Raw genomic sequence first — 24,608 nt, 5'->3', positions numbered from 1 at the left:
AAGACGAGCAACATCATTTTTCAGCTCAGTTGACAATTGTAAGGCGCCAAGGTCCATACATGAGCCAGATCAGTTTAACTTAACTCATTCCTCTGTCAATGCATCATGTCTTCTCTTTTGTCAGTATTTTAAACAACATGCACTTTGGGGCCCGGACATCTTTGTTTTATTCCTTTTGCAAGGCTGAGTATATTGTTGATAAACCATAAGCAATTGAGTTGTGCAATCCTGATGCCTCTCTGAGGCAATAGCAAGAGTGGTGACAAAAGGTAATCAGTCTTTTTTTCTCCCATTCTTCTCCAGATATTTAGGTGTTATTTATCACAGGACACTATATTTTCCACGTTCATTTTGACATCAAGTTTTACTTTAATTCACTGTTTATAGTCAACTTAATAGTATTCAACATTATTCCTACTTATTTGTTACTCTTTTATCTGCTTCCCTCTTAACTGTTTATTGAAATTACTTTGAACTTCTATCCAGCCAGAGAGCTCTGTGCTCACTTTTATGAAGAGTGAATCTCTTGAAAACTTGTCCTTTTGTAAGGACTGTAAAGGGTATATAACTCATAGCTATTTGTTTATTGTGCATTGCAAAGATTGTACACTTCATAAATCAGCCAAGTCTCCAGTAACATGGGAATAGCTCCCAAGAGCAATGGAGTATAAATACTCTGAGGAATATTGGATTGCAACCTGAGCACTTCATGAAGTGTTTAAAAATGCTTGATGTGGAGTGTGTTAAACTAGTGTAGCAAAATTCTCAATTACTGAGGGACAATCTCCAACTCATTGATATGTTTTGCTTTCCACAACCAAATCTCTGTACAACTTTTCATGAGTGATGTACCCGAGTATTTGGATTCTAATATCTAAACTAAATATTGTTAAATCTATTCACCTAAAGCTGGGTTATTGCTGATGATGTACACTGTGTATCATATGACTTTTTAAAAGAAACTTTGTATTTGTGGATAATCTAAGCACTATACCCAGATGTATGGACACTCTTTTCTTAACCTATGTATTATATAATTTCTTTAACATTAGCTTTAATAAAATTTTAAAATTGAGCCTTTTCAATCACAGCAGATAGGATCCTGCAGATTCAGCTGTGAGTGTCAGGGACAGTGATAATTTGAAGACAGGCCATCTGATTTTGTTATAGTAGGATGAAATGGGATTACCTCACAAGAATAGTCTTATGGGAGTGTCCATCATTGCTACGTACTGTCTTTTTGAAGGGAAGCCAAGTAACTAAAAGAGCAGGTGCTCAAGGGCATGGAGTGAAAGGGGGAATTGGAGGACATGCACACTTTCTTTAGCTTAAGAAAATTTCATTATGAAGCATTTTTATTAGGCTCAGTCAAAAATTAGATTAAGTACAATGGGTTGTCACTAATATGTTAAAGGACTATTGACCTGTTAAATATATTTATTGAAGCACTTACGCCACATGTGTGAGTATACATATCTTGCAACTTATCTTCAGTGAGAAAGATTGGGGGGAGACTAGCTTTGTGTACTTATGCAAATAAGTACAGATGGTATTGGAAAAAAAAAACTTAGAAAATGTTGTTGATTGTAGTTGTCTTTGTAAACCAACACACTTCCCGCTCTAATATATTTGCTCAATAACCTACCAGGACCATAAGCAGCTTCAGAGGAAAGTTAAGCATGCTGTTGAAAGAACACATTAGCATTGTTGCCATCAATTGTTCAGTAATGACTCTCATACTCTGTTAGATTGGGTTGTTCTACTGTTCTTCAAACTGACTTTGTGTTATTTGCTTTAAAGAACAAAGGTAAGTAGTGAAATAAGATATCAACCAAGAGATTTCAGTTGTTTTCCCTGCATCCTTAACTTGTTGTCCTTTACTCCTGGAGCAACAATAGCAATTGTTTACATGGAAAATTAGTATTAATTTAAAATATTTTAAAGTGTTTCTTTTCAATGTGACTTAGGTGCAAACAAGGAGTGATAGCATCATGTTACCATTCTGTTGTTTTGTTAACCAGGGAGCTGCAGATCAAAGCTTGAGAACCTCTGGCCTACATCTTTTAGTGAACCAAAAACAGAAGTGTGACCTCTCTTATCCAAACATGCCCAAAAGGGTGGGTTAAGGTAGGGTTTCAATAAATGGTTCCAGTTTTAAATAGGCTGTGCTTGCCACCATTTCTGTGATCTTGGGTTTATTTAGTTGGTTTTGTTGGGACTTTTTGTCCATCCTTTCTTTCCCCTCATTCCCCTTCTCCCCACCCACCCCCAGTATTAAATACATGACACTTCTCAGCTATTATGAGAGGAATTGATCTAGATAATTGCTTACTCTTTTTGCAGAGAGCATGTCATTCTGCCTGTAGTCATGCTTTTTCTAGTGATCTAGGATTGAAAATTTAGGGTCAGCTTTTCAAAAACTGGTGCGTGACTTGCACCTTGCAAAACATACATGTGCCCATGTATCTCTCTAATTACATGAGCAGTTGGTGTATCCACACACAATGTATCCATTTGTGGGCTTGACTCCTGTGCACAAATATGTGTATACATGCACATACTTGTTAGGGGGCAAGTCAGCTGCTAAGCATTTAAATTTGTTGCCTGAGCTTTTTGATCAAGTTGCTACCCTCTCTTACGGTGTCATGTGCTATACTCTAGAATGCAGAGAAAAAGATTAGTTCTGTGGTTACAACTCCACCCACAGCTAAAGTTGTAATCAAGGTGTAATATAGTACTGCCCAGTTGCTGTACAGTGCATCATTTCAGAGAGGCTAGAAAGCATATGAGCAGTGGATACTCTCTCTTCACTTGATGTTCCAAGTTAATAGCAAGTGTAGGTTTCCTTAAAGATGAAATGCCTGTGTTAAGAGTCTTGCAGGGTAGATTAAACATCTTTTATTTACAGTTCTCTTAACCTTACTTGTATAGGCATTTTGAACAAAGAGCATATCCAAAAGTTTCTGGAGAAGTTATTCTGTATGTACTCTTCAGTGATTTTTGATGAAACACTTAGGGACTAAATGAAATTAACACAAGTTTGTTTTTAAAGGGGAAGCCAGCTTTAGGTATGTTTTTAATTATTGTTGCTAATAGTACATATGGTAATACTTGAAGGGAACAGTTGTGCTGTTTCAGAAGCTTTAAAGAGGAAGTTATTCTCTGGCAGTAAGATGTCTCTGATCAGTGGATAACTTGCTGTAGCGGAGGTGGGGCTTTTGTCGGAGCGCTAAGGAAGGACTGTGGCTCGTTCCCTGGGAGCTGGAGGACCTTCCTCTGTGCAAATTTTCAGAAATTGGGATTGTAAGTCTCTCCCCTCTGGTGGACAAATGACCATCTCTCTCCCTTTCTGGAAAAGATTTTTGAACAATAAAGCTGTATACCACACTAAGCTTAGGCTTTGTTTTTCAATGTTTATTTGGCTTTTAACATGTGTTTCTGGTAGTATATTATGAAAATAGTAGCATGGAGGATCTTCAACTGGATGATTCTTTGAGAAGAGAAAATTGTTGGTCTCTGAGAAATTACAAAATTCCTTCCCTGGTTTCCCTTCTCATCCTTCCCATGTAAAGTCTCCACCCACAGGTATTATAAACTATGTATTTTCACTCACTATAGAATTATAGTAGTACTTTTGAACCAGTGTAAATAGAGTGACCCCCCACCCCTTTTTGTGGGGGGGGCGGGGGGTCAAACTCACTGTATCCTGGTGTGCTAATACAGGTTACTGCTAGCACAGTCTCATGATCATGTAAACAACTCAGACTGCAACTTTTTTGTAGAAGGGGTAGTCTCCTTATTGAGACTGTTGGGGTTTTTTTGGCTTGTGCTGCTTTGTTAACCTTTACTGCACTCCAGATGTATGACACCTGGAAAGTGGTGATCTGAGGGAGGTGAAACTGTCTGGGTAGGGGCTGTAAATGTGTCTTTGGTAGTTGAGGGAGACTGACTAGGAAAGCATGTTTTATTTAGAGGTCGAGGGAGATGTGCTGGTTGATGGTGCAAGGCAAGGTGGAATCCAAAAGTTAGTTGACAGGAAGAGTGTGGGCACATGTCTGAGGAATAGCAGGAGGTTTTGACTGTGTGGAGGAAGAAATCAGGAGAATTTACAGAAAGATCAAACCTCGTGGTGGTTGAAGTAAGATTGTCAGCAGCTGTAAATAAGTATACTTTGCACTGCTTTGTTAATGAGGTGCAGTCACTGGGGAAAGTTATACATGAATGCTCTTCCTAGAGAGGCTGAATCAATGGTGGTAATAAAAAGCAGAGATTCTCAGAAATCTAACTCCCAATTAACTTGACATACTGCTGTATTTTTCATACTGCCATTGAATTCTCTTCATCCCAGTGTAAAAATAGACTCTAAACTGTTTAAAATGTTCAAGGATCTTACATATAAAACCTCAAAGTGCAATACGTCTGCACTGTGGCATTGAATACATTTCTAGCTGTATAGTGTTTTAGAATTTCCATCACCTACCTTGTTCCATTCCTTTACTTGCTTCTGGTGCTTTACTTGAAGGCCTGAATAGAACAGGGAGAGCTTATAAAGCCATAAAAAAAGAAACAGCAGGCATTTTGTGTGAGCTGCTGTATGCAGCAATGGCTTAAAGGGTTCTTTGGTGCCTGTAAACCTTGGCACTGCTCCACTTCCATAACTTTGTACCCAAGAATGGAATCTCTCCTACCTAGCAACATTTTCAATTCAAGCTCTAGCTGACAAGCTTCAATCACAAAACCAACATTTTTACCACTGACATTTTTAAACTTAATTCCATTCTTAATTTCTATTCTAAATTCTCTGCCTTTTCTGCATGAAAAGTTTCCTTCCAAAAAACAGTCCGACTTGGTGAGTTAATTTCTTTAAAGAACAATTGAATAATACAAACAAAACAGCTCCTAGGTCTACAGGCATAGTCAGCAACAGATGTACAGAACATATTACACACTGAAGATCTGTAGCCCAGGCTCACCTCTGGTAGTAAAAGGCGTATCTCTTCCCCAACATGTCATTTATGTGTTACTGATGACTGTGAGCAACGATGAGAAAAAACAACTTTCAGGATTTAGAAGCAGAATAATCCTTTGCCCCCAAGTAAATGATCTGGATTTGGGGGAGTTTTGAAATAGGAACATGTACAATTTCAAATATCTCTTGCAGAATTTCATATAGTACCTTGCCAAAGCATGAAAAAGTTGCAAAACCTATTAAGCTTTTTTAAAAAACAAAACAAAAAACTCTGCTCAATATGAAAACGTGTTTTCTCCATCTTAATTAGCGTGGAGTGAGCTAAATTCAAACTGAATGTTTTGGGGCAGTTGTGAAAAGCCTGACTAAGTGTGAGTTCTTTTTGTGTGCTATTTTAGGCCCCAATCCTGCAAACGTACACAAATGGGCACAAAAGTAACTTCATCTGTGAGCCGTCTGCCTTCAATGGAGCTACCCAAATGCATAAATATTAAGCACCTGCGTAAGTGTTTGCAGGCCTGGGCTTTTGTTTCTAATACAGAATCAGCCTCTGTGGTAATATTTCAATACTTCTGTTCTTGGCAATATTTCTGCCAGGACTAGAAGTAGAGAAGCACCTGAAATCAGGAGGAAGAGAGAAAAATTGTTCTCTCAAGATTTGCAGCTTAAGTTTGCAGACATCAGCGCTTTAGGTAAGTTTCAGAAAATCGTTCAAAACTTGAATCCTTCTCCTACAATGAACATGAACTCCTAACCTTTTGACAAATTCCTGATCCTACCAATATTAAAGCAGACTTTACCTGAACTTGTTCACTTCTTCCCTTGTTTCTGTCCAAGGGGCATGGGAAGGCTTCATTGTATCATGGACTGCACTTTCTTTTGGCGTATTTTGCCGATAATTCAGCAAGTCCCTGCTAGTCATTTCTGAGCGAATCAAATTTGATACAAACTCTTTCTCTGAAACACCAAAAACCGTCAAATAATTTCTTTGAATGAGGTTGCTTTAAAAAGAAATTGAGGAAAATGGAAATGCCACATTAAATCTGAATTGTATGTAAATATGCACAGTTTCATTTTTGTATAGTTCATGAGTGCTAGACTGTTTTTATTAACAAACTATAATTGTTGGATTTTTCAGTTTAAAAAAAGCTGGAAAGGAATTTCCAGTTAAACAATAACAGTAGTTGCTCTAACAATATTAACCACAGGTTTCTATTGTATATCCAACTTTGCCCATCCTCTTTTCCCTACAGTGTTAGTCATATCTGCCTCCAAATTGGCTGGGTAACATTTTTTTACAAAAACATGAAGTGAGCAGAAATGTTTAGTACAGTTGAAAAACTACACCACTTGCGATTTTGTTTCTTTAAACCCATAGCTTACTGACATCCCCTTTCCGTGAGGTGTAGGCTGTGATATACCAAAGTGAGGGTGGGGAGAGAGACACTCTTTCTCTCCCAATAGCCTTTGGACATCTAGCTCCTTCAACTTGAATTTGGAACATCACTAGGGATCACTGACTCTGATGAGATGAGTGTAGCATGCCTTTTGGAGATCTAACTTTCTCAGGATATATCTGGAAATGTAAATTAATGCCTGAGGAGACTCATTAATTAAATTTTCTACCAAAAAGTTTGCACCTCTGGTTTAGGCCTATGTCTAGCTAGCAGCCCTAGCCAAGTTCCCTGAGTGGATACTTCCAGGTAAGAAGTCCCTAAAAGCAGAATTAAATCAATTTATAGCAGGGTTGGCTAAATAAAGAAGTTGGGTGATATGATCATCCAAGGGCAGTGTAACTACCCATAAGTAACTACCCGACCTAAGGGGGGGCGTGAAACTGAAGGGGCCTGGTGTAATTCTCACCAAGGAATGGGAGGGATGCGGGGGCATCCATGGGAACGGGGGTAGGTTCGAACTTCCCCGGGTCACTGGCTAAAGTGACCCTGCTCAGTTCGGTCTCGAAGGGGGGAGAGATGTGACGAACTGGGCCTGTTCTCACTGTGGTCTGTGAATGCTGACAGGGGAGTGTGGCTGGAATAGTCTGCATTGGGGGATGGTAGACTGCCCGAGGGCGCATACCTGAGTGTGTAACATGAGTACCCATAAGTAGGTAATAACACATGACTGGTAGTCATTGTGCTGGCATAACAGGTGCGGAGGCTAAAGCCAAAGAATGAGTGCTTTGAGCACTTGTGAATTGGTACTGTAGCAGTTTAATATAAAAACCACTTTCCTGTGATGGTTTTTTTCTTTGCTTTTTTCTTTGAGCAGTGTGTTTCAGGGGCCTTTCCAATTTACGGATCAACTTCTACTGCCATCATTGAGATATGATCCTTCTTATGAAAGATGTTCCTTTCAAAAAGAATAATTCAACCAAGGCTGCTGTAGGAGGGGCATATTGTCAATGATACCTGTAGGGAACCAGGGTGGCTTCCCTCCGAACCTGAGGGTAAAGCGCCGCTCTCAGCCTGAGTGCCAAGCTCACTCCACCCCCCAGAAGGGGAGAGGTGGGTCAGGAAGTACAAAGGGCGGGGCCTTTAGCTCAGTCAGGGCAGCGCCAGGGAGGGAGACAGACGCAGACTGCGGGCTGCTCCCTTCCAACCCTGGTGCCACGCCAGGGGAGGCCCAGGACCAGGGGAAACGTGACCTGCAGGAAGGACTGGGGCTACCAGGACTGCCAGCAGCCAAGTATGCCGAGGAACTGGAGGAGCCTGAACCAGAGGGAGAGCTGGAGCTGCCAGCAGCTGACTACCTGGCTGACGTGCCTCGGGACCAAAACCCAGATAGCGCTACAGCCTTTTGCCAGCGCCGCCCCACCCCCCGCCTGAGGGGTGCTACAGCCTTTTGCCGGCGGCACGTCCCCGTCCCCCCCGCCAGAGGGGCGCTACAGCCTTTTGCCGGCGGCACACCCACCCCCCCCCCGCCTGAGGGGCGCTACAGCCTTTTGCCAGCGCCCCCCCTGCCTGAGAGGCGCGCCACAGCCTTTTGCCGGGGCTTCCCTGCCTGAGGGGCGCGCTACCGACTCTGGCTGGCACTCTCCCCGCCGCTAATTCCCCAGCACCAGACGCGTGACCCAGGCCGGCCAATGACGCCGTAGCTCCCCACCGCCCCCTAGCGGCTCGGTGGGCCAGCCGACAAGGATCACAATAACCTAGTAATCAAAACTACTACCCCTAGTCCAATTATACTTGACCAGATTCTGCCCTCATTTTCATCTTTGCAGTCTCACGAATTCAATTCAGTGGGCACTCCAAAGGTATTACATGAGTGTAAGGGAATGCAGAAAATGACCTTGTGATTAACTGGGGAAATGTGTATGCATGACTCAGTTTCCCTGTTCAATTTTGTATTGCTTACTGAATGCATAGAGCTAAATCAAATGAGGCTGTAAAGGGGTTGTTGCAGAACTGAACAGGAGAAGTGAAACAATGACACAAATAAGACAGTCTCTCACATACCCAGCTTCAAGGGCGTGAAAATAACAATGACTGGACTACCGGTTGGTGGAGAATTTGCCTGGCTGGCTCAATTCAAGCTAGGATGTTTTACTCTTCCCAAGGCTAAGCCTCAGATCAAAAGACCCTCACTGTTTAAAAAAGTTCCCCTGGCAGAAAAGTTTTTTTGGGGAGGTGAGCTGATGGAAGCTGGCTGGGATATATCAGTGGAAAAGCTGGGAGGACACACTCAGAGCCAGAGGGAGAAGGCCGCAAGCAGGTTCGGGTGTTTCTCCCATGAAAGAGATGGGAAGTAAGCCAGACACACCTCCACTATGGATAGAGTGGCTAAGCTTAAGGAAGGGAAAATGGATGTAGGTCTTTGTTATTTTAAATCTGTTTCTCTAAGCACTGTGTACCTTTTAGGCAAAAGAAATGATGCTCTGTTTTGAAGAAGCTGTGTCTGTCTCATTGCAAATGTGTGCTGTTTTATGCTCCCAAAGAGAAATCCTTGCAGAGTGTAACCCCAGTTGGACTTGCTGAATTAGTCACAGTTAGAAACCAGGGAGCTGTAACCCAAGTCCTGGTCTGAGAGTGTGTGGATTGTGGAGTTCCATCCACAAGCTGTAAAGACCTGACACCTGTGGGGTTGCATTTGGTGAGACTGTGAGAAAGGACAGTAGTGCAGCTAGATAGGTAACTGTGACAGGTCTACTATTATTTTAACAAACATGCACATTTTACCTCTTATACTTGCCCTTGACAGCCACTCTTGGATCTCTGCAAGGGAGTCTGTCTGTAGAATGTCACGGAGTTTTTCCAAGACCTGGAAGAAGGGCAATACACTAATGACTTAAAAGGGGATGCAAATATGCCAGATAGATTTACAGTAGGGCAGTCAAATGATTTAAAAAAAAATAATTGGGAGATTTAAAAAAGTCTACATTAATTGCAGTTTTAATCACACTGTTGTTAATAAGAATACCAATTTACAAGTCCACTCAGTCCTACTTTTTTCAGCAAATTGCTAAGACAAACAAATTTACATGTACGGGAGATACCACCCATTCTTTCTTTATAGTATCACCTGAAAGTGAGAACAGGCGTTCATATGGCACTGTTGTAACCAACATTGCAAGGTATTTACGTGCCTGATATGCTAAACATTTGTATGCCCCTTCGTGCTTTGAATTCTAGGCTCTAAAGTTTTACATTGTTTTGTTTTTGAATGCAGTTATGTTTAAAAAAAAATAATTCTTCTTCGAGTGCTTGCTCATATCCATTCCATTAGGTGTGCGCGCGCCGCGTGCACGATCGTCGGAGAATTTTCTACCCTAGCAACACCGGCGGGTCGGCTGTGGAGCCCCCTAGAGTGGCGCCTTCATGGCGCTGAATATATACCCCAGCCGACCCGGCGCCCCCTCAGTTCCTTCTTACCGCCCCTGACGGTCGTTGGAACTGTGGAGCGCGGCGTAGCTGTTCTCCACTCTCCCTAGCTTATTCAGTTATTCACAGTTATAGTTATAGTTCTAGTTGTTTATAGTTAAATAGTTGGTTATTCACTTTAATACTTGTTATATAGTTAAAGGAGATTAAGGGGGTTGTCTCCCCCTTTTTCCCCCGGCCGCGTGGCCGGGCTCATGCCCAAGGCTCCCGGCTTCAAACAGTGCGCCTCCTGCGCTAAGCCTATGCCAACGAGTGACCCGCACGACTCGTGTCTGAAGTGCCTGGGAGAGTCCCATCAAACAGATAAGTGCAAGATCTGTAAGGCCTTCAGACCGAGGACCAAGAAGGAGCGGGACTTTCGGCTCCGGCAACTCCTTATGGAGGCGGCACTTAGCCCGGACACTCCATCAGCGCGTCAGGCCCCGGCACCTAGCACCTCGGTGCGCAGTGCCCCGGCGGCACCGACCATTCCGACCACGCGAGTGGCGTCGGACAAGCCTCCACGGCACCGGACCTCGTCGGCACCGCACTCACAGCAAGTGCCTCGGCGCCGTTCATTATCCCCGGGACATAAAAAATCCCATAAGACGGGGACCTCCGTGCTGAAGACGCCGGCTCCCCCAGTGCCAGGGGTGGAGCTGCGTCCACCTCTGGAGCACCAAAAACAGGTGCCTCCAGCACCGTCGACTCCGGCTCCGAGGCCGTTGAGTCCGGTGCAGACAGGGTCACCACCGCGACCGGCGGTGATACAGTGCCTCCCGTCGACCCCAGAGACCTTCGCGACGGCGAGAGACTTGATCGCTCTCACGGAGCCGGCACCGGCACCGTCGGCACCGTTGACTCGTCCGGTCCAATCTAGGGGGAAACCTGCCTTGATGCGCCCTCCATCGCAAGGGCTGGAACCACGGCACCGGTCCAGGTCCCGAAGCAGGTCCCCACGCCGCTCGCAGTCCCGGCGCGGGATATCACCTCGGCACCGGTCGTACTCGCGGCCAAGATCATCATCGCGGCACCGCTCTACGTCTCGGCACCGCTATGATCGTCGGCACCGATCGACATCGAGACGTAGTTCTCGGCACCGATACGATCGACGCTCGACGTCGAGAGGCCGCTCCCGGCACCGGGCCTACTCCAGGTCATCGTCCAGGTCCAGATCCGACTCCCGGCACCGGCGAGGTCATCGGCACCGATCGCAATCTCGGCACCGATCGCCGGCACCGCGTAGAGATAGAACATCTCCAGACCGGCACCGTGCGGCACCGTATCCCACGGGATTCGTCTCGGCGCACTCGGCACCGCCATGGCCATCGAGATCAGTGTCTCGCTCCTCTGAGGACATATCGAGATCGGCATACCCCCCTCAGGGGCAAGCCGAGCAGCAAGACATAGGCCATTGGCAGGAGGTAGCAGCGGACTCTGCTCATGGCCCATCTCACTGGTCGTTCTGGACCCCGTGGGCGTACCATCAGGCGCAAGGGGCTCCAATAACTTCAGTCTCTCACTCGGGTCACTCCAATAGAAGGGCCCCAGAGTCCACCATCTCTCGCCCTCCGCCAGGGGGCATGGAGGCTTCAGTGTCCGCACCACCTGACGTCCTGGACCCAAGGGCAGGTGATACTCCGGCCCAGGAGCAGGGAGACCAGGACCCTCCCTTGGATCCCTTACCACCGGAGGCATCTTCCTCTTCCTCTCCAGATGAGGCAGTGGCGGGCACGTCGTGCACAGGTCCACCCCCAATAGATCTTCGGGCTCATCAGGACCTCTTACGTAGGGTGGCCCGTAATATGGACCTACAGGCGGAGGAGATAGTGGAGGTGCAGGACCCCATTGTAAATATCCTCGCGGCGGATGCCCCATCAAGAGTGGCGTTACCCCTGATCCGCACGATCCAGGCTAATGCCACTACGATATGGCAAACTCCTGCCTCCATCCCACCCACAGCGAGAGGGGTGGAAAGAAAGTACTTTGTCCCCTCCAAAGACTACGAGTACTTGTATACCCATCCCCAGCCGTGTTCACTGGTGGTGTCATCAGTGAATGCAAGGGAGCGCCACAGTCAACAGGCCGCAGCGCCCAAATCGAAGGAGGCTAAGTGCCTCGATTTGTTTGGCCGTAAAGTTTATTCAGCCGGAGGGCTGCAACTTAGAGCGGCTAACCAGCAGGCGCTCCTGAGCCGCTACAACTTTAATTCCTGGAACTCTATGGGGAAGTTCAAGGAATTGGTTCCCCAAGAGTCCAGGGAGGAGTTTGAGGCCTTGGTAGAGGAGAGTAAGAAGGTGGCTCGGACCTCCTTACAGGCCTCCTTGGACATAGCAGACTCGGCTGCGAGAACCTTGGCTTCAGGTATCGCTATGTGAAGGACCTCCTGGCTCCAAGTTTCGGGTTTGCCCCCTGAGTTACAACAAACCCTGCAGGATTTGCCCTTTGAAGGACAGGGGTTGTTCTCAGAGAAGACGGACTCTCGCCTGTAGAGCCTCAAGGACTCCAGGACAATCATGCGCTCCCTGGGGATGCATGTTGCGGGTCCTCAGTGCAGGCCATTTAGGCCTCAGCGCTTCTACCCCCCCCCCCCCACCTCGTCAGAGACAGGACTCTACCCGGAGGCGGGGGCGAGGGTGGTAGAAGAAGGTGGACCGGCCCTCAACCTGGTCAGAACCAAGGGCCACCAAGGCCACCCGCAGGCCCCAGGCAGAACTTTTGAAGGTGCGGTCGAGGACGGCGCCCCAGTCATCCACCAGGATCCAGCCCCCTCCTTTCGGGATCGCCTCTCCCACTTCCACCGTGTTTGGTCCCTTATAACTTCGGACCGTTGGGTCCTTCGCACGGTGGAGAGGGGATACGCTATCCAGTTTTCTTCAATCCCCCCCTCCCGCCCCCCTTCCCCGTCCCTCTTCAGGGACCCTTCTCACGAGCAACTTCTTATACAGGAGGTTTCCACGCTCCTTGCTATGGGGGCCATAGAGGAGGTTCCAGTAGAGTTAAGGGGCAGGGGATTTTATTCCCGTTACTTCCTGATCCCCAAGTCCAAAGGAGGTCTGCGACCCATCTTGGACTTGCGCGGACTCAACAAATTCATAGTAAAGTTGAAGTTCCGCATGGTCTCTTTGGGGGCCATTATCCCTTCCCTCGATCCTGGAGACTGGTTCGCCGCCCTCGACATGAAAGGCGCATACTTTCATATCGCAATTTACCCGCCTCACAGACGCTTCCTGCGATTCGTGGTAAGCAAAGTGCACTATCAATTTGCAGTCCTTCCCTTCGGCCTATCCTCGGCCCCAAGAGTGTTCACGAAATGTATGGCTGTCGTGGCAGCGTACCTTCGTCGGCAAGGGATACAGGTGTTCCCGTACCTAGACGACTGGCTGGTACGCGGTCGCACCAAAGAGCAAGTTCGAGCTCACGTCCACATAATAGTGCACACATTCAACGAGTTGGGCATCCTACTCAACAAGGACAAACCTACCCAGAGAATAGAATTCATCGGCGCAGTCCTAGACTCCAGACGTGCACAAGCCATCCTGCCAGACAACCGCTTTTGTACCATCACAAGCCTCATTCAAGGGCTCAGGGCCTTCCCAACTACCACGGTGAGGTCGTGCCTCACCCTGCTGGGTCACATGGCTTCCTGCACGTACGTAACCAGGCATGCCAGACTTCGGCTTCGCCCACTCCAGACCTGGGTGTCATCGATATACCGCCCACATCGGGACAGCCTGAACATGGTGGTCACGGTCCCGAACTCGGTCCTGACCTCCCTCACCTGGTGGCTAGATCACAATGTGGTTTGCGAGGGGATGCCATTTCACGCCCCACAACCCTCTCTGCACCTGGTTACAGACGCTTCATCTCTGGGTTGGGGCGCCCATCTCAGCGAACACCATACCCAGGGCCTGTGGACTGCATCCCAGCTAGCCCTGCACATCAATGTTCGGGAACTGATGGCGGTGCGCCTGGCGTGCCAGGCATTTCTCAATCTCCTACGTGGCCGCTGTGTGTTAGTTCTCATCGACAACACCACGGCCATGTTTTACATCAACAAGCAAGGAGGAGCACGTTCGTCAATTCTATGCCAAGAGGCCATTCGCCTGTGGGACTTCTGCATCGCCCACTCAATCCATCTCACGGCATCGTTCCTCCCTGGAGTCCAGAACACTTTAGCGGACCGACTCAGCAGGTCCTTTCAGACGCACGAGTGGTCTATCCGTCCGGACATCATACATTCCGTTTTCCAGAAGTGGGGGTTTCCCCAGATAGACCTGTTTGCATCTCGAGACAACAGGAAGTGCCACGTGTTCTGCTCCCTGCAAGGTCGAGCTCCGGGCTCCCTCTCGGATGCATTTCTCCTTCCCTGGAAAGACCACCTGTTTTATGCCTTCCCTCCGTTTCCTCTGGTCCACAAGGTACTGCTCAAATTGCGCAGAGACCAGGCACAGGTAATTCTGGTCGCTCCAGCGTGGCCGAGACAACATTGGTACACCACACTGTTGGAGCTCTCGGTTCAGACACCGATCCCGCTTCCGTTGTGTCCGGATCTCATCTCTCAGGACCACGGCCGGCTGCGTCACCCCGACCTGCAATCTCTTCACCTCACGGCATGGCTGCTCCATGGTTCACCCAGGCAGAGCAACAATGCTCACTCTCGGTCCAACAGATTCTGTTGAGCAGTAGGAAGCCCTCAACACGAGCCACGTACTTGGCCAAGTGGAAGCGGTTCTCCTGTTGGTGCGAACAACGAGCCACGTCCCCGTTACAGGCACCTATTCCTCTCATATTGGAATATCTCCTCTCCCTAAAACAGCAAGGTTGGCGATATCTTCAATTAGAGTCCACCTGGCCGCTATATCAGCCTTTCACCCAGGAGAACTCGCGTCCTCGGTATTCTCTAACCCGATGGTCGTTAGATTCCTCAAGGGCTTAGACCGGATGTACCCACAACAACGTCAGCCCGTTCCGACGTGGGACCTCAACCTGGTTCTCTCCAAGCTCACAGGTCCTCCATTCGAGCCACTGGCCACCTGTTCACTTTTGTACCTATCCTGGAAGACAGCCTTCCTCGTAGCCATCACCTCAGCAAGGCGCGTTTCTGAACTCAGGGCGCTTACATCCGAGCCCCCTTACACAGTTTTCCATAAGGATAAAGTGCAGCTTCGTCCACATCCTGCCTTTCTCCCTAAGGTGGTTTCTCCATTTCATATCAACCAGGATATATTTCTCCCGGTCTTTCATCCTAAACCACATGCCACTCGCCAGGATCAACGTTTGCATTCCCTGGACGTACGCAGGGCCCTGGCTTTCTATATTGACCGCACAAGGCACTTTAGAAAGACGACGCAACTCTTCGTTGCAGTGGCCGACCGAATGAAAGGCTCACCGGTCTCCTCACAACGCCTATCCTCCTGGATTACATCTTGCATCCGGACTTGCTATGACCTGGCAGGTGTCTCAGCACCGCACCTCACCGCTCACTCCACGAGGGCCCAAGCTTCCTCGACGGCTTTCCTGGCGCAAGTTCCGATCCAGGACATTTGTAGAGCTGCGGTTTGGTCATCAGTCCACACATTTACAGCTCACTATGCACTAGTGCAGCAGTCCAGGGACGATGCTGCATTCGGATCAGCGGTTTTGCACACAGCAATGTCTCACTCCGACCCCACCACCTAAGTTGGGCTTGGGAGTCACCTAATGGAATGGATATGAGCAAGCACTCGAAGAAGAAAAGACGGTTACTCACCGTTGTAACTGTTGTTCTTCGAGATGTGTTGCTCATATCCTTTCCAAACCCGCCCCCCTCCCCCACTGTCGGAGTAGCCGGCAAGAAGGAACTGAGGGGGCGCCGGGTCGGCTGGGGTATATATTCAGCGCCATGAAGGCGCCACTCTAGGGGGCTCCACAGCCGACCCGCCGGTGTTGCTAGGGTAGAAAATTCTCCGACGATCGTGCACGCGGCGCGCGCACACCTAATGGAATGGATATGAGCAACACATCTCGAAGAACAACAGTTACAACGGTGAGTAACCGTCTTTTCTATGTTTGTAAGGTGCACTTTCACAATAAAGCGATGGCACTACACTACTTGTATGAGGTGAACTGAAAAATACTATTTTTTCTTTTTTTACAGTGCAAATATTTATAATCAAAATAATATAAAGTGAGCGCTGTACGCTTTGTATTCTGTGTTGTAATTGAAATCAATATATTAGAAAATGTAGAAAAGCATCCAAAAATATTTATAATACATTTAAATTGGTATTCTGTTGTTTAAAAGTGTGATTAACGCTGTGCTTAATCACAATTATTTTTAATCTAGTTAATTGTGTGTTAAGTGTTAACTGCAAGTAGTTGACAGCCCTACTTTATAGCACTAAACTGTTACAATTTTTCCTGTTTCAGTTCAGCCCCAATTTTGTGAAATTGTGTGCAAAATTTTACAGTTGTACAAACTGCCCAGAATGAAATTGCCTTTAAAAAAAAATCAGTTTTGTTTCACCCTAGACAACAGCCATTCATACCGTGCAATGAGGGGAGTACCATGTATGCAGCACTGCAGGGGACCTGGAGCTTTGGGGAGTATGCCATGTACACGGCATTGCAGAGAGCACTGATTGCAGCTCAGGTAACTACTACTCTGCTCCGTCCATTTCTAACATTTCCAATAGGAATACCGTATGAGGCTTCCAGTTTGGCAGGGGCAGCTCCCTAGGAACTCCCAAAATAACTTCTGAATACAAATTAACAGGTCAGCTAGATACAGGCTGCAAGAATTGAAACCTCCATGCTCCCCCTTCTGGGAAATGGAAACCTAATACAAAAGGTTACCACTTACTTTTATTTCCTGATCCAGATAGTTTGGAACATAGTTTATATTCTCTCTGACTTCTGGCTTGTAATGCATAAAACGGGCTGGAGAAGAGGGACGGGTAAGAGAAGAAGGATGGATCTCATGGCCAACTGCAGTCAGAGGACGAGCTGGTTGTTTTTTCAAAGGATCTTCCTAAGTAGAAAGTAAGGTATGAAAGGATTCAGCAGATACCAGTTACACAATTAAAGGCTAAATGAAGATGTACCCAATCTTGCGTCCCTAGAAGCCAATGATTATTTTACCATTGGCTTCAATGGGAGTAGAAACCATCACTAAAACTGTTAGAGATTCCATGCAACAGGGCCCAAAAAAGGAGAAATACACTTAATAATTTAGTTTCCAATCACTGGTCACAATAGGTGCAGTGCCCCAATATGCCCAGATGTTGGTGCCATAGACCCAGATCCACAGAGGAACTTTGTTGAGTTAGTTTAGGCACCTACAGGGTTAGGAGGCAGCCAAGCAAGGATTTTGTGGATCACAAAGGTACATAAAATTGGGACTTCGGTGCCTAAAACTGAGGTTTAGACACCTAAAGAGCTTTGTGGATCTGGGTCATAATCCTTAAATCTGGATTTTTCATATTTAAAAAAAAAATCTCTGCGGATGTGAGTCATTGTAGGCAAAGGTTTGCCTTCAAACCCGTTATGGGAGTTATAAACTCCAGGAAAAGCAGGGAGTTGGAAAAACACTTTATGCAAACTGGTGACAGGGGATCAGGGCTCCTGGGTTCTGTTCCCAGCTCTGACACTATATAGTGTTGGGTGAGTCACTTAATTTCTCTGTACCTCAGTTTACCAATCAGTGAAAAAAATGGGTATAATATTGCACTTAACAGGATGCTGTGTTTGTAAAATGCTTTGAGGATGTTAGAAGAAAGGTGCTCTAAGTGCAAAGTATAACTAATTGAATTGTTAACTATAGCAGATTACTGAGCATGGCTATAAAAGAAAAACTGACCTCTTGTATATAATGCAGCACATGCTCAGACTCTTAATTAGTTTAAATTATTGACATAAAATGCTGAAGAATGAAAAGTTAGACAATGTTTATATATTAGAAATGAAACCACATCATTTCAAAGCTCCCTCCTCTACTTGCTTGATGTTTATGATCACTCATTTTAGGTCCTTGTAATATTTTAAAGGCCGCAGTCTGTGTTGCACAGTTGCTCTCCCTGGCAGTATGAGAGCTATGAGTGGATGTACAGTACCAAGGTGCTGAGGCATAGGGCTGCTATGAATAACTGCAAATCTCTCTTTACCTTTCTCGGAAAAGCAAGGGAGTCTCTTGACCTTTTAGAGAACTCAGCCATTTCTCCTCTTCCAGGCTCTGGAAATTAATACAGAAATGTGTTTTCAGTTAGTTTATGTTGAAATCAAGTCAAAAAAATTTAATTTTAACAGTCTGTGGGGTTATGCAAAATCGCGGCTACTCACGTGAACTTGGTCGCGATGGACCTTTCCCAACGTGTGGATAAGCCTGGAGGCTTAGTGTAGTGCTGCTAGGAGATGGCGTGCCCATGCCTTGCCCAGTTAGCCCATGTTGCTGATCGTATTCTCGCTGTGGGATTAGGATTTTGCTGGCAGCCTGGTATGGTCTTGAAAAACTCCCTGCATCTCTCACAACACAGACAGGTGCATTATTTAACCCTGGAGGAGAGGAGAACACAGATGCAAACTTTATCACCATAAACAATCCTCTGCAGATCATCTCAGGGATAGGGCCTCTGTTGGATGGGTGGAGGCTGCAGCTATCAAAGCTCATTGATTTTTGTGTGGAGTGAATTTAGTGCCTGTGAAAAGGAGAATGTATACAGTACCAGAATACGTGCTGCACAGAAAGGAGAATGCCAGCGTCTCCGTGACTCTTATGCTAATCCAGTAGGCCTTAATCATGACTCTGGGTCCTCTGCTTGGCCCCTCGCAACCTGCTCTGGCCAAGACCAAGAAGGTATGTGCACAGCCCTTGTAGGGAGTGGACACCTCATGTCCTTTGAGAAATGACCCTTTTAGCTAAGGCTTGAAGAGAGATGCTTTGACAAGTTCTGCATCCAGCTCTTTCTAGGTGGAGAAAGGAGGTTTTTTTATTTATATTGCTTGATAATGCTGGCAGGATTGGCAGGTTCTGTGCAAGTTTCCTCTGCATCTCAAATAGTTCTGTGTGTTGCTCTGGGCTTCTCTTAGCAGGCCACTCTTGGGGCTTGTCTGCATGGGAAAGTTAGTGCACAGTAAGCTAGGGTGTGAATTTAAAGCACACTAAAAGAGTACTCTTGGGTGGCTTAGCTTAATGTACTCCTAAAGCGTTACGCTACTGTGCATGAAGGTGAGAAATGTGTGTCCACACTGTGAGCTGGTGCAGGGAGCTAGTGTGCACTGGGTATTCCACACGAGCTACTGCAGACTTTTTCCTTCATGTAGACAAGGCCTTACAACCCACTGAGATTTGCTCTAGTTTCCCTTACGTTTTTAAGTTGGTATGAAACCAAAACCCCAAGTGTAGCCGTTCGAGGCCATGCCTGGGCAAACAGAAACCACCTGTTATAGCTTCCCCCAAAACAGACATAATTAAATCAACAGGTTTTCCACCATTCTGCTTGTGACCGTACAAATACCAAGTCTCTGCTTATGTAGCTAAAGGAGCCACTGCTAGCACAGCTGGCAGAGGGAACTAACTATTAAACATTTGAATAATAGATATGATTTGTTCCAGTAGAGGGCAGAGGAACATAGATGCTGGCCTGTTTATTACAGCAAATGGTAAGTCACCTGGTAATCAAGTGATGACAATGTCCTAACTGCTTTCCTTCCCCCCCCCCCCCTCCGATAGAGCAATTCAAATTTACTTAACAGGGGTTAATAGATAGAAAATGTTAATAGACAGCTAAGTATTAACCATGGGCCTGCCTGCAGGCCTCCTCTTCTTGGATAAGGGATGCAACAGTTACAGCGTAAGGCTTTCTAATTTTTGTCTTTCAGATGCCATCGGGCACATGTGTTTTGCTTTTATAAACTTATTTTAATAACTTGTGTGTCCTGCTTATCTCTGTGCAGATTCAGAGAGTTCAGGGCCAGAAGGGCCATTAGATCATCTAGTCTGGCCTCCTGTATATCACAGGCCATTACATTTCACCCGGTTATCCCTGCATTGAACTCAGTAACTTGTGTTTGGCTAAATCATATCTTCTAGAAAGGTATCCAGTCTTGATCTGAAGATAACAAGAGATGGAGACAGTGCCACTTTCCTTGGAGGTGTGTTCCAATGGTTAATCACTGTCACTCTTAAAAAAAATTGTGCCTAATTTGTTGTTTGAATTTGTCTGGCATCAACTTCCAGTCATTGGTTCTTGGTATGTCTTTCTCAGCTACATTAAAAAGCTCTTCAGTGCCTGGTATTTTCTCCCTGTGAAGGTACTTATACACTGTAATCTAATCACCTTGCAGTCTGTTTTTTGATGAACTAAACAGAGGAGCTCTTTAAGTCTTTCCCCTTTAAGCATTTTCTCTGGTCTTCAAATCATTTTTGTGGCTCTTTTCTTCACTCGCTCCAATTTTTCAACATCCTTTTTAAAAGGTGGTTACCATAACTGTATGCATTATTTCATATCAGTCTCGCCAATGCCATAATAACCTCCCCACTACCCTGTTTATACAACCCAGGACTGCATTAGCCTTTCTTGCACAGCATTGCCCTGGGAGCTCATTGTGAGTTACATGTTCACTGTGACCACTAAATCCTTTTCAGAGTCACTGTTTTCCAGGATACAGGCCCCCATTCCGAAGGGCTGGTCTGCATTCCTTGTTCTTAGGTGTATAACTTTGCATCTGGCTGTATTAAAACACATTTTGTTTGAATGGTCTCAGCTTCCCAACCAACCTAAATCACTGTATGGCTGCTCTATCCTCATTGTTGTTGACTGTTCCCCCAATCTTTGTGTCATCCACAAATATTATCAGGAGTGATTTTATATTTACTTTCAGATCGTTGATGAAAATGATGAGTAGTATCAGTCCTAGTACAGAACCCTGCTAGAAACACCTGCATTCAATTATGATTCCCTATTGACAACTACTTTTTGAGATCTGTTGGTTAGCCAGACCTTAATCAATTTAACATGTGCTTTATTGATATTGTATAGTGCTAATTTTTTAATCAGAATGTTCTGATTAAAGTCAATGTATCTTACATCTATGCAATTACCATTATCAACCAAACTTGTAACCTCATCAAATGAAATAAGGTTTGCTTGACCAGGCCTATTTGCCATAAAACCATGTTGGTTTGCATTAATTATATTCTTTATCGGTTGACTCCCATATCATGGTTCTATTATTATGCCCAGGATTGATGTCAGGTTAACCATCCTATAGTTACTTGGGCCATCCCATTTGCACTTTTTGAATATTGGCACAGCGTTAGTACTCTTCCAGTCTTCTGGAATTTCCCCAGTATTCCAATATTTATTAAAAATTAACATCAGTGGACCAGTTATCTCCTCAGCCAACTGGGATGTTTTTGGCCAAGTTATTCAGCCCTTCTGATTTTAAAATGTTTATCCTTAGTAGCTGTTGTCTAACATCCTTTTCATTTGCTATTAGACTGGAAAGCACTTCCTCATCAGCATCATGTGAGTACATCATCCTGCTTCTTTCCAAAAACAACAGAAATGTTTATTGAATACTTCCACTTTTTCTGCATAATTAGCAACAATTTTACTATCTTCATCTAGTAATGGGCCTACACTGGTGTGTCTCACTGGGTTCTAGATAGGACCAGTTTGAAGGGGAGGGCCCGGGAGGTGGGGATGATTGGAGAGTGAGCACATCCCAGTTACCCTTCAGCCTTGCCTTCTGTCCTGGGGAGAGCTGGGCCTGGCCCTGCAGGAGAGGGGCCCCGCTGTGAGGTGAGTGCAGGACCTCCCTCCACTCTGTACTGGACGGGGGTTGTGGTGCTAGGGCAGAGGGCGCAGCTATGCAGGGGTCAGTGCCCCCTCAGCACAGGTAGGAGGAAGAAGTGGCCATGAAGGAGGAGGACGACACTGGCCTATCATTTTGGACCTCCCCCCGCCCCATGAATTTGGACCCTGGATGTGTTGCAAAAGAGGACAAAATGCAGTTGGTGGGTGTGACATAGAGACCCATTTGTGGTTTACTACTCTGTGTTAGCAGCTCTTCTCAGGCCTGACATACTCACTACACTTAGCACACTGTTATTATCTGTATCTAAAAGGTAGCATGTCAGATACCAATGGAAAACTAATAACTCACTGATCATTAATATTCTTGCAAGATGTCTGCACAGGGTGTGTACAAAGAGTTATGAATATGTGCTAGAATTATGTTCTTAAAATGTGTTTGGCAAGCCATCCGTAAGTCCAGTCTGGCCTAGACAAAGGAATGTGTATTTGTCTGTCCAGCCTGGGCATCAGGCAGAGACAATGACAGTCCATCTACATATATAAGGTAAACAAAGCTATCCAGTGAGAGAGAAGACATCATGGCATTTACTCCCCAGCAAGAGAGAGAAATTTTCTCTTGGCAATAAAGTCTGGGTCTGAACCTCTAATAAGTAATTGAATTAACCGATTGTATTATAGAAGTGTATCAGGTAAGACCTCTGATGAAAGCTAATGACATACTGGTGATTAATATTCTGAAATGTATATATTAACACTATATGAGGAAATATGGATACTCAGTGATCTCATGTTTTAATGTCTGTGACCAAACACAGGGAGAAACAGCTGCCTTCCTTCCTGTCTGGGAGAAATCCTATCTACCCGTCTCCAATGAAGTTAAGCAAGGTGTGATCAATAACAGGGGAAGCCTCATTTTATACAACTCAGCAGAGTGATGGGAAGTCCACAGGAAGAGAAGAACAGCATGAGGTCATCCTGAGCCTTGGAACAAAACAGTAAGTTTGGGAAGATATATGGAAAGAGAAGTCATCTTGGCATCTATTACTGGACAGACACAAGGAGCCAGAGCTTTTGCAAGCTGAGAAAGATAGTCCTTCAACCATGGGGTGTCTCCGGGAATGGAAGAGTGGTAAGGACCTTGAACAAAGATTGTAGCTTATTAAGTTAGGTCTCAGCCATTAGAATGTGTATTTTTACTTTTCTTTGTAACCCTTTCTAACTTCATTCCTTCTACTTGGTATCACTTAACCCTGTGCCCTTTTGTTAATAAATGTGTTTTATCTTTCCAATAAACCAACTCAGTGCTGTGTTTGAGTGTGTATTTATCCCAGTAAAATTAATCATAGAATATCAGGGTTGGAGGTAATCTAGTCCAACCCCGGGCTCAAAGCAGGACCAATCCCCAGACAGATTTTTGCCCCAGATCCCTAAATGGCCCCCTCAAGAATTAAACTCTCAACCCTCGGTTTAGCAGGCCAATGCTCAAACCACTGAGCTATTCCTCCCCCCCAATAAGCTGCAATATGCTTTTGTCTCTTTAAAGGAGTAAACAAACCTTATTATTTCTCTGAGTGTTTCAAAAGAAGGCTGGACCCCTCAGGTCAGACAGTTTGGGGGAAATTTGGGACTGGGAATGTGGGTTCACCGCTGCATAAGGTAACGGGGAGATCAAGACCACCCTAGTCTTATTGTCATCCTCCTGTGTGTCCCTAATGAAGCTGATCCCCCAATCTTTTAAACACATGCTGCAAAGTTGACTTCACTGGGACTATGCGTGTGATTAAAGTTGAATAAGTCTGTAATTATTTGCAGGATCGGAGCCTTATAAATGTAGGGCTTCAGAGCAGTTCCATTATAACTCCATGTGTTAAACTTACAGCATTCCAAAATGTGTCTTTTGGTCTGAAATTTTCCATGTTTGTTCCCTGACAGAAGGTGACTGTCAGGTAAATGTAGGCGCAAGTCCCTTCAGCTAGGTTTTTAATAATCAAAGGATGAAAAATATTTTTTCATAGTAAAAAATAAATTAAAAAAGTAAGCACACTTTTTATCAAGGTTACAGCAAAAACAATGGATTTATTTTGTGGAGAACTGGGAACTTCTGATTTATTTTCTTATGAAAAATGTGTGACTGTTTCCCTTCCCCCCACTTCCGCCTTTGTATGGTTACCTCCCAAGTGTGAATGGATTGTTTTGTTGGTTTTTTTTCTTGAAACCAGACAAGCAAAGACAAAACTAGACAAATGACTGTGGGGAAATCATCTAGCATGAATGAACTATCAGGAATTAAAATCACTGAGGTTAATTTATTGCAAATCTCTAGACAGATAAACATGTCTGGAGAAGTAACACACCCTGAGGGGAATTGCATCTACTGATTTGACCAGGTTTAAGAGGCCTACCAAACAAAGAACTGAGAACTGTATAAAATGACCAGCCTGATATAAAGGAGGTTTCACTCTCACTTGATGCAAGAACTAATAGGACACTGTGACCTAGAAGGACAAACATGGCCAAAGGGTTTAAAGGATTTGGAAACCTACCAGGGTTCTGTGTGGTTGATAGGTGTTACTTGGTAGTGGGCATGTAAGCGGTTTATTGTTTTATAGTATGTTTTCTGTGTCATCCTTTTCTTCTGAATACATACTTCGCTTTCTGAAGACTGGATGGTTCCTGGTTAACCCTATCATTGCCCCTGAGTGAGAACAGAATGGCTGTTGCTGTACTAAACTCAAACTTACTGAAGCGATCACAGTGAATTGCAGGAGGAATTGGAGCATGCACTATTAATTCGCCCCAATCCTTTAGGTGCTGACTATGCACAAGAGAAGAACAGGACAGGTTTCATTTTCTAGAAACTGGATGCCTGTGCTGCTGGCAACACCATTGCACTTTTCAATAACAGGGACGTCTATGAAAAAATTGCACAGGGGAAAGGAGTATGACAGGGATCAGCAGCAGTGCTGCGCAAAAGCAAAGGAA

General features: G+C 45.4%; 1 protein-coding gene and 1 long non-coding RNA gene across 8 annotated transcripts in view; one reads left to right on the top strand and one right to left on the bottom strand.

Annotated features, from left to right (window-relative positions):
* Positions 1-2,901: 2,901 nt before the first annotated feature.
* The window catches only part of C5H4orf17 (chromosome 5 C4orf17 homolog), a 62,042-nt gene continuing 40,335 nt past the window's right edge, over positions 2,902-24,608 (bottom strand). For all 7 annotated transcript variants that reach the window (XM_054030847.1, XM_054030849.1, XM_054030844.1 and 4 more), the window contains 7 exons: positions 18,148-18,360; positions 17,973-18,040; positions 16,673-16,840; positions 9,148-9,229; positions 5,770-5,926; positions 4,481-4,524; positions 2,902-3,349 (listed from right to left, as the gene is read on the bottom strand). In XM_054030847.1, the coding sequence (XP_053886822.1) occupies positions 3,156-3,349; positions 4,481-4,524; positions 5,770-5,926; positions 9,148-9,229; positions 16,673-16,840; positions 17,973-18,040; positions 18,148-18,360 (926 nt within the window). In that variant the 3' untranslated portion in view covers positions 2,902-3,155. The remainder of the gene's footprint in view (positions 3,350-4,480; positions 4,525-5,769; positions 5,927-9,147; positions 9,230-16,672; positions 16,841-17,972; positions 18,041-18,147; positions 18,361-24,608) is intronic.
* On the top strand, positions 19,753-22,877 carry LOC128838563 (uncharacterized). Its single transcript, XR_008445201.1, has 3 exons — positions 19,753-19,959; positions 21,307-21,335; positions 22,442-22,877. It is a non-coding gene; the product is annotated as an uncharacterized LOC128838563 (long non-coding RNA).

The sequence above is a fragment of the Malaclemys terrapin genome, chromosome 5, assembly GCF_027887155.1.
Source record: "Malaclemys terrapin pileata isolate rMalTer1 chromosome 5, rMalTer1.hap1, whole genome shotgun sequence".
NCBI classification, from domain to species: domain Eukaryota; kingdom Metazoa; phylum Chordata; order Testudines; family Emydidae; genus Malaclemys; species Malaclemys terrapin.
The sequence above is the reverse complement of the archived record's forward strand: the minus strand, read 5'-3'. Positions and strand labels throughout refer to the sequence as shown.